Raw genomic sequence first — 10,754 nt, forward strand, 5'->3', positions numbered from 1 at the left:
GTTATCAGGCTGGTGTGCTATATACAGGAATATAGGAAAAATATAACATGTTTTAAAAGTAAACACACATTTATGTTTTATAAAATCAAATCAAATGATGTATAGCAAATCACAAGAATAAAAATCAAGGGAAAAGAAGACATAAAAAAATGGAAGCAGTGTACCTTTTAAATAATTCTGAACAAATGTGTGTATGTCTTGATGTTATGATCTCTTCACTTCTGCCTTTCAATGCCTGACATTTTCTTCTCTTTCCTTCTAGGAAGTTCACTTGATTGTGAAATGTTCTGCTCTGTTGTCCAGCAGGGCCACCACACGTGTGTAACAACTCAAGAAGATCCTCTGGTGACCAGCTGCCATTGGCACTGATGAGCAAACCCACCATGCTCCACACAGAAGGGAATGCCCTGCTCAAGGCCGTGTGGCAGGGTAAATTCAGGCTAACACGGCTGCTTCTGGAAGGTGGGGCCTACATCAATGAGGGCAATGCCCAGGGGGAAACCCCCTTGATGGCAGCATGCTTGGCCAAGTATGACGACCCCCAGAATAAATCCAGGATGATAAAGTATCTGCTGGAAAATGGTGCGGATCCTAACATTCCTGATAAGTTGGGGAAGACTGCCTTGATGCATGCCTGTGCAAATCAAGCAGGAGTCGGCATTGTGTCACTGCTGCTCGAGCAAGGCTCCGATCCCAGCATGAAAGACTACTCGGGTTCTTCCGCTTTAGTGTACGCAATCAACCAAGGTGACCGTGAAACTCTCCAGGTCTTGCTGGATGCATGCAAAGCTAAAGGCAAAGAGGTCATCATCATTACCACGGATACGTCTCCCTCTGGGACAAAGAAGACTAAACAATATCTCAACTCCCCTCCCTCCCCTGGGATCGATGAGAAGCATTCTCCAGGATTGTGTATGTCACCTTCAGAAATTGAAATAAAGACCTCTCTCTCCCCCGCAAGCGAGAAAGAAGAGGAACGCGATGTCTTCAACTTCAATATGGGTACCAGGCTCACATGCCCTACTTTATCGAAACCGGAAAGTGAGTCCTCCTCTGAACAGATACCTACTAAGAGCAGAGTGGTCCACTTAAAGCAGCTAAAAAGGCTAAATTCTGAACCCTGGGGTTTGGTTGCTCCATCGGTCTTGAATGCTTCCCATCTCGCTGCTCCACAAGAAAATTCCACCAAAGAAGCTACAGAAGAAAAGATCACCAGTGACCTTAATGGTCTTACTATTTCCAAGAGGCCTTTGCTTTCACGGCGCCACAGTATAGAAGGTCAAGACCCATCATGCTTCAAGATGGCTAGCCATGCTTGCGGAGAAGACCCATCACTTCCAATGACATCATGGGCAGATAATGTCCAGTTCAGCCATCTGCACCAGCCATTGTCCAGACGCAATACTGCTCCTGAAGCCCAAGAGACAACAACAGCCACAGTCGTCCCAACCATTGGTACAAATCTGCGTGCAGTGCCCCATCATAAATTGACTCGCATGGACCACTACGAGTCAGATTCCCACCTTTGTCCAGACTCTAGTCCTGGATCACCAGATTCAGGACGTGTGTCCATTGAGAGGAGGAAATATAATGCTTCACCACTGACCCTTTTCACCAGCTCTTCTAGGGAGTCCTTGGAAAGCATCCCCAGTGCTGTATCACCAATGACTGTACGCCGCAGGACACCCGGCCTCTTGGAACGAAGAGGATCGGGGACTCTACTTCTTGATCATATTTCTCATACCCGGCCTGGCTTCCTGCCTCCACTTAACGTTAACCCCCACCCCCCAATCCCTGACATCCGGGGCAATGGCAAAGCCACTTCCCCTATCCATGGAAGTCAGAAGACTCTGATCCCCGTTGCTCCAAACTCCCCAAAACATCTCGACACCAAATCGAAGAAGAAGCTTGTGAGGAGGCATTCTATGCAAACGGAACAAATCAAACAGCTGACCAACTTCCAGAATTTACTGTCTCAGAATGACTCGTCCAATTAAAAAGAAGAAAAAAATCAAATAGCAAGGAAAAGGAAGGTTAAGAAAGGTTGTTCGTTCACTTCTGATTCATACTGGCATGCGCTCTGCTGTGAGAACAAGATAGGTTCCACCCACACAACTGAAAGCAGAGCAAATGGCAAGAGGTCACCAATGGTAGGTTTTCTAGTGGCTGAATTGTCACACATGGAACCAGGACAGCTGGGTGCTAATCCCATATTTTGCAGGAGGAAACCTTGTACTAACCTTGGCACCCCCCTTCCACCTTTGATCATATTGTGCAAACCTGAGCAAATCGCATTCTCTCTCTGTTTCTGAGCATTGATTGGAGCACTTAGAAGAGAGTTGAAAGCTGCATTTGAGTGATATGTAGAAAAAACCATGACATATGGGTCAGAAAAAGGGTGATCCCCTCCTGTCTTGTAGTTTATTTACACTAATTAGAAGCAAACTCATAGTTGTGTTTTTTAATGCAAACAGCGGGACTACGAAATGCCTTGGGGTAAATTCCAAAATGCTGCTTTGGTGAAAGAAGCAGTGCTCCCGGAAAGCTGTGCTCATGGGCTGGAAGGCTCCTCATGAATCACAGGGGTGGTGTCTCCACCCAGAGAAAAGCAGTCGGTGTGAGGCTAGGATAAAAAGGTAGGCACGGGCAAGACAAGCAAGATGGCCTACATATACGAATCGGGGTGGGGGGGGGCGGTACTAAACAGGAGGTCTTTTTTAACTCAAGGTTTGGGAAACGGTGCATTGGTCAAAACTAAAACTGCTCAGTGCACTAACTGATCCAAATGGCCCACATTGACCCGCCAAAACTGCCCAGCACAGACCTGTTAACCAGCTGTTTTAGCGTTGCCTTATTCACAATAGCCCAACAGGGACATCTGCTGTCTGCCATCTTGAGCCTGAGAGCAGGAGCGTGACAGCCAAAGTCAAAAGAGAGGAGGGCCCAACACAAAGGGGGTGTACTTTTAATAAAAATGCGTACAACAAGAGGATTTGCCCAACCCAAAACACAACCCCTTTGAAAACCATTAGTAAAATCTCTCTTCATAAATAGAACATTCGATTGGAGATTTGCCTCAATGCATCTCTAAATATAACAACCCAATAGTACGCAACTGACCAATCTCGGCAGGATTTACTTTCGATTCTTTTTTTTTTTTAAATGTCTTATTTTAACAAAAACAGTTGTCAACAGGAAACATATCTTGTGTGCTGTCTCCTGGCCACAGAAGAAGCAGCACTTTCTGCATCCTATTATTCCTACGACATATCGACATATCGACATATCGGTCAGTTCCTGAAGGGTCTATACCCTCCCAGCAGTCCCTTAGGTTCTTCTCAGATTCCTCCGTACTTGTCCTGGGAAAAGGTTCAAGATACCATTTAATAAGTGACAGAGGAGTGATACAGCATGTCTGTCGCACCACCCAGTTAAAAGACGCTGCCTCCCCCTCATCAGCGTGCTTCAGTTTTTCAGGACTCATCTGAATGCTATTCAGGCCTGGAGGCCATTTTGTCTTTTGAGGGCCGGTCTGGGATTCCTGTCTATTCTAAAGGGATACATTGACTTTTGCTGCTGCTTTCACAAATAGAAATAGAGGCCACAGGGGCAGTTTACAGGTTATAAGGTTGACCAATAGTTGACTTATTAAATGCACAGATCCATACTCTAACCTTGGATGAAAGGCAGTCCGGCTCTGTGGGGATCAAGACTGTGCCCTCCAGGTTGCACACAGTGAGCCGTTAAATTTACGGATCCATCATATCATCATACCAGCTCAAAAAATAGGTCTAACAAACATGACACAAGTGATTATGAAGTCTAACGTAAAGTGAGCTACATTGCGATTTCACCAAGCTTTCCTTGAGAAAACATCTTAGATGAAGTTGCATCATACGCACCAAAATCATTTCAAAAGCTGAGGTTAAGCCATTCCGCGAACATTTATTGGTTCCATGTAATAATGTCCCCGCAAAAATGTCTCCTGACAAAAATGTGGTTGTTTTTCGCAGAGACATTATTACATTGAACATGCGGGGGACACACCTGCAAACACCCGATTTCTTTTTTTTTTTACGAGAGAAGCAGAGGACATCCCGCAACCCGTCACCATACAGAATGTCACCATATATAATGTCGTCAATGGCTTTCCCCAGCGACATTATGTAAGGGGACATTATTACCTGATACCCATTTATTGATGTATTTATTTATTTATCTATCAATGTATTTATCTATTTTGTTATTTATTGACTATTTCTCTTGTTCTTAATGCCAAGGGTGTTCACCCATTTTACAGGAAGCAATCCTGCTACTCCTTGCACGCTGTCAGTTGCTTTCTCAGGGGTATGCAACCTATTACTCACTAGATATTTTGGACAGAAACTCCCACCAAACCCTGCCAGGATATCCAATTTGAGATTGGTCTCTGGTATTAAGCATGTACAAATGATTAATCAATTAATGAATTAAATCATCCATCCAACATAGCATGGAAAGGTGTGGGGCAGCGATGAGTCTCCTTAGCTCAATCAGCCTGGTATCTATACATTTGGAAGACTACTCAATCCCGTCCGCTCCATAAAGTTATTTCAATAGCACTTAAGTTCATGAGTATAGTGGTCAAATTGAGCTGACATGTACAAGGGAGGTAATGATGATACACACCAGCATGGGTGCTATACAAATACCCAATACCATAGCAAACAATAAATATCTCTTTCATTGTTATTTTTAACCAGTTATGGACTTGACTGCTCTTAGAACCCTGGTCATCTGTGCAGCTGGTAGTGGCTGCTTTTGGCCAGTAAGTGGGCGCAGGCATGTAATCATGTCTATTGTGATGTTGAATATTCTCCAGCATTGTTGCTAGAGAGCTTTTGGGGAAAGAGTCTCAGGGTGTTCTAATTACCATACAGAGCTTTGCAAAAAGAACTGTATAAGACACTAGGAGCCTCATTGCACAAATTGCAAAAGACAACAATGCGAGACTGGCATAAACACTGGACAGAGAAGAATTACAAAACCTAAATCATCTGCGCCAGCCTGAGTTAGGAAGCGGGCAGAGTTGCTCAAAGCCCTACTGGTCATTTTGTATCTTCCTACTTCTGCAATTTGACCATTAAGGGTATATATGTCTAACCTTTGACATGTTCAACCCCCTAAAATCAATTCTAATAAAATCAGGACTTAAGAATGTATTGGGTCTGTCTTGAATAAAATCATAGCAAGCCAGGAAGCAATTCATTTGCAACATGATCCCAGATCTGGAGACAGTCCATTTATTTTAATGTTATTTTATTTAGCATTTGTAGAGCACAAATATCGAGGCAGATATCAATAAGTGGCAAATATCACCCCTGACATAAGTCTGGACCGTATATCATTGGTTTTCAAGACCATTGATGAATAAAGGGATTTTTAATCAAATACTTTCTTGTAACAGGACCACAAGCCTCACATCTAATAGTAGATATGTTGGTGATCTTGTGTTATTCCGGGGTGCGCGCAGGCGGCATACACCATCTTCTCTGTTCATTTTGATACAAACCCCTAAAACCTCAATGGTTGGATTAAGCTTATATTTCATGCACGTGTGGGTTCTTCTTTTGATGTGACGAGGACATTGTAATCATGTACATATCTCCTACCTGGTGTTGGATAGGCTTTTAGAATTACAGCAGGACATTTCCTGTTTTTGAGGTGCTTAATATGTTTACAGCAGTCATTGCCTCTCTGCTGTTGATTAATTGAACCTTAACATTGGCATTGATCCATTTTCTTATCTGTCCCCACTTCTATGTAGGCAATCCCTTCCAAAAATAAAGGATCAACTCAACTTAGTTTGCAGTCTATTGTACACCCACATTTCATCTTCTAATATTGATAACATTACATCAATGTATTAACCAGAAACGGTCAGCCAAGGGGGACTATTTCTACCTAAGGGAGGCATCACAGTGATTGCCATTAACTTTATAGTGAACTAAACCCAACTTGCTATTGTTCCAATATTTTTCTATGGCCACCAGGATTAACCCTTAATTTACCTATGCTATAGAGAGAGATAGGAAAAGGTGTAATTAAATGCCATTCCATGATGCCTTATGGATAATGATCACCCGCAATGTGCTGGAAAACTCCCAAAGAAAGAGCAGACTCAAAGATGCACCCTAAAACAAATATATAATACAATCATAGAGCCAGAAATATCAGACACTCACGTTAGTTGGGCTGGTGTGCCTCCTTTTACCCTTAACATTCTAAATGGCTCAGAATCCAAACATTGCAGCCCCAATAAGCCCTTAAGGAGTGTTTTTCATTTTGCTTTACAATAGATAACAGAATATTCCAGGGGTCGTGTAATACTAATTCATCAAGATCTTCCCCAAATATAATCGGACACTTAGCATAAAAGTCCCATATCAGCCTCATTACGAGTTTGGCGGTGTGGCCAAAAACGGTGGTAATGCAGTGGTAACAGAGTTACCACTGCATTACCTCATATCACACCCCTGAACTACGGGCTTGGAGGTAAGGTGGAACAAAAACCTCCAGAATGCTGGAGGAAATTCCTCCACTTTACATCCAAAAAAAAGACCAAATCGGCAAAATGACCTGCCAGTGGAATTACTGCTGGTGGTAATTCTTCCTCAATTCCCCTGGAGTCTGAAGGACTCCAATAAATGGGGACTAACACTGCCTACCACCACTTGTAATCTGGCGGTAATTCGGAGGCACCAAGTGGTGGTAACAGTAAACCCCTTTGATGGTATCCGGGCAGATTTACTGCTGAGATATCACCAAACTTGTAATGAGGCCCGAGTAACTCGCAGATAACTAGGCATGTTACTAGGAACCCCCAAGGTTTCCTCTGCTGCTATTTTCCAGACTCAAGGCGCAGAATGTCTGGATCTGGAAAAAACACTCTTGGAACCTTTACAGACGGCAATGCTGCTGTAGCAATGTAAAACAACGAAAAATGTTATGTTATGTTATTAGCATTTATACCGTGCCCGTCACCACTGTAGTGATCAAATGGTTAACATTGTTTACAGAAAAGGTAGTAGAATGTCACCAGCTAGGATAAACTCGAGAGCCTTTGCAAAGGTTTGCAAAGGTTTACGCTTGCTATTTAAATGCTGGACTAGAGCTCTACTTGCTAACTACATGTGACATTTAAAAACAACTCCCAGGTAAAATAATAGGGCAAACGTATTGTTGTCCATTTTAAGGGTTGCAGTATTTTTTTTTACATGTATTAAGTCTGACAGCATAGAGTTTCGAAAACATTCTGAAATACAAGGAACACGAGACCCACATTCTTGGAGTCAGAGGCTGCAGTGTGTCCTCATTTGACATCGACTGCATGCAAAGACACATCAATGCATGGCCATGCACAGTGCCACATCTCTATAGCTCAGAAAGCTTGGAGGGTGTACTCCTCTCACAATAACTGAAGGCAAAAGGGTCCACATATTCACACGTGATTATCTAAAGATAATTCTCTCTATACATGAGCATTCTAAGGAGCCAGTAAAACTGTCATCGATTCATATTTTGGAAGTACCTTCTTACACATAGTTTTGTCTGGGAGGCATTTTGAAGAATACCCGTATCTACATGTAAATATCAAGTAGTAGATGGCTCTCAAATACTGTGGCTCATTCTGTGGTGTTTCCAAATTTCACAGATGGTAGAACGGATGCAGAGGAAAATGACATAATTTTCCCAGGATCACAAAGTTTGGTTAATTATGGACGCAAGGATAAGAACAAAGTATTCTTGTAACCTGAGTAGGCTGCTTAACCACAGAAATTAAGACAGCATTGCAGTCAGATTACACATAAGAGGAAAGGTTCAGAGCCACTGCAAACACAAGATCTATGTTTTGAAGGTGCTGGCTGGCCCACCATCATGAAGGGGCCAATGCAATGTCTTCAGACTGACCATTCTTCTGCTAGGGCACCCATAAACGATAGGGTGGCCACTCAGTTCTTAGTAAGTCCAAATGACTAGTGCTTGGAAACTGTTAAAATCCTCCCTGAAAGGGACCAGCCCCTTTTCCGAGCCACCAAGAAAGTAACACAAGCTTCTGCTCTGATAGAAAGAGAGACAGGACTAGGAAGTGGATATGTCAACCATGTATCTCTTCTTGTCCAATCATGTCCACAAAGGGCCTTGACTTCTTGCTTCCATTGGGGTGTAAAGCATTTGGTCTGATAAAAAGTAGATAGAACCAGAGGCTGGTGTTTGCGCAGACGCTCTCCCCCATCCACTTCTTCAAGATCAATGGAAGGAATCATGAATAGGGGATTTAAGCTTACCAGAAACTACTCACTAGTTCTTATGAATGCAAGGAGGGTGGCATATTTCCAAACCCGGACTTATCACAGAAACACGCCGGCAGGCAGACAGACAGACAGACAAACACAAACACACAAACCTGTAAATGTATATCCATATAATTATAGACATGTATACTTTTACATAGTACAAACACACACACACAGACATACACACACACTTTCAGTTTTGGTTAAGGCATTTGTGAGCTATGTCACATGCAGGGTCCACAAGCAGGCAACTTAGCAGTTGCCAAAGTGCCATGCAACAACATTAGCCAGCCGGGGAGGAGTGGCAGCCAATCATCTCCTAGAACAGGCCTAGATGCACCCGCTACTCTATTTTTTATTTAAAGAACACAGCTTTCCCATTGATTTTGTCCACAAGGCAAAAGCCACATTAGACTGAAAAGACTACCCCATCCAAAGAGCAGCAGAAAAGAAGAAACACCCATGTGTTGCAAGTGATTCCCGGGAGATCTAATGGCTATAGTACCTGGGTGGGCGGGCTGGTAACACTGCCAGACCTTAACTAGGGCTTCAGGCCATTACCGGCTGGGATGTCTTTCTCCTCATCCACATAGCCCCTACACAAAAAAGAGGACTTTTATGCTCATTCATTTTGAATCCTTCCTGGGTATTATCACTGCATTCAAAAATTGGAATGATGGGCGCACCATCGAAGATAATGGCATTGTAGATTAATTGTAATTGCTAGTATATGTCCCCTGTCCAAACATTCCAGTGTTTCTCCTCTGCCTCGCCCCTTTATAAATATAACATTTCCCCCTTGTTGGGTGGAATATTTTAACAGCATGCAGTCTCTATCAGCTTTTGTCTCTATGTCAGGTCTAAAACCTGTGCAATGGGCATGAAAGGGCTCTCAGAGCCCTCAGGGTTGGCAAGTAGTGCTTTGGGGAATCATACAACCACTGATAACGTCCACTTATCAAGAAGGCAATCTGTAAATTGGCTGCCATATTCCTTTCCTGCCAGAAGGTCCAGCAGAGCAGACCGAGTCCATGCCTATACCCCCTTCAGTGCTCCAGACTGCCGCATTTCGATTTGTTTCCAGATTGTAGGGGGTGTCGGCAGGGCTCAAGAATGGTTATTTACTGGCATGTGTCTACATGCATCAAGCAGAGAGCTGACTTCTATGTCTTTCAAATAATCTCTCATTATATACATGAGGAAAAGAAACAGGAACTAATATACTTCATTGGTGCCATTCAGAATCATTGAAAGTACTTATGAGGAGGCCTTTCCAAGATGGCGGAACTTATTGTAACGTATGATGTGCCAAAGTAAAGAGAATACAAGGAACTAGTCACTGAAATAGCCCTGTGCGTATGTAGGTTTCTATACAGTATCTGCATCATGTTTCCATGTCTACACTGTCTTTGAATATATACTTCTGGAAGATTGTGTATTTTGCTGGAGCTCACGGAAGCCTTACGCTTCGCCATGCGTCGTCTTCACAGCAAGAACATCAGACTCTTCTCTTCCACTGTATAGAGGTGCATTGTAACTTGCTTGGCAGTAAATATATACAGTAGATGTATGTGAAATTTAGAAGGAATTAGGAGTCCCGTCATGTCTATACCACTCTGCACAACCCCCCATCCCCCACCCGCCATCCAGAAGTGTTCTCCCAATCTGCTGCCTAGCACTCTTACCAGGCTGGCCATTCCTGGGGTACAGCAACCACTTGCAATGGAGATCTTCTGTGGCTGGGGAGCGGGCGAAAGGAAACAAGGTGGCTCCCGATGACTTCAAGCCACTGTTTTCATCACTTCTGTACAATATGAAATTGTTTAAGATCTGGCCACTTATGGACGCTATCAGGCATTTTAAATATCTTCTATAGATGTATTTGTATCGTTATAGGTACTTGTGTGTGCATAGAGATATACCATAAGTGTGTCTGTGCATATATATATATATATATATATATATATATATATATATATATATATATATATATATTTATATATATATATAAATATATGCCCATATATATGGGCATATATATAAATAAAAACTGTGTGTGCATATACATAGATATGTGTGTATAAATAGATATGTGTTTATGTATATACATATATATATGTGTATATATATATATGTATATACATATATATATATATACTTGTATGCAAACACGTAATGGTATATATGCATTCATATATATGCCTGCGCATATTTATACATATATATGTAAATATATGCATTCAAATTCAAGATGAGATCTGCATTTCTTTCCCTGTTGAGTCAATGTTGCTGTGTCTCAGTGAAGCCGTGTGCATATGCCACATCAATGACTACCACTCGTTTTGCTCTTCATTCCCAGAGTTTCAGAGGCATATAACCCTCACATGAACACTACTTTCATTACCAAAATGGAACACT

At 42.4% G+C, this 10,754-nt stretch overlaps 1 protein-coding gene across 1 annotated transcript in view; it reads left to right on the forward strand.

Annotated features, from left to right (window-relative positions):
* ANKRD34A (ankyrin repeat domain 34A) overlaps positions 1-10,271 on the forward strand; it is a 262,569-nt gene extending 252,298 nt beyond the window's left edge. Inside the window, exon 2 of the mRNA XM_069652615.1 lies at positions 263-10,271. Coding sequence (XP_069508716.1) covers positions 369-1,997 — 1,629 coding nt within the window. The 5' untranslated portion in view covers positions 263-368 and the 3' untranslated portion in view covers positions 1,998-10,271. The remainder of the gene's footprint in view (positions 1-262) is intronic.
* Positions 10,272-10,754: the final 483 nt, after the last annotated feature.

The sequence above is a fragment of the Ambystoma mexicanum genome, chromosome 1p, assembly GCF_040938575.1.
Source record: "Ambystoma mexicanum isolate Mex_15411 chromosome 1p, UKY_AmexF1_1, whole genome shotgun sequence".
Taxonomy (NCBI): domain Eukaryota; kingdom Metazoa; phylum Chordata; class Amphibia; order Caudata; family Ambystomatidae; genus Ambystoma; species Ambystoma mexicanum.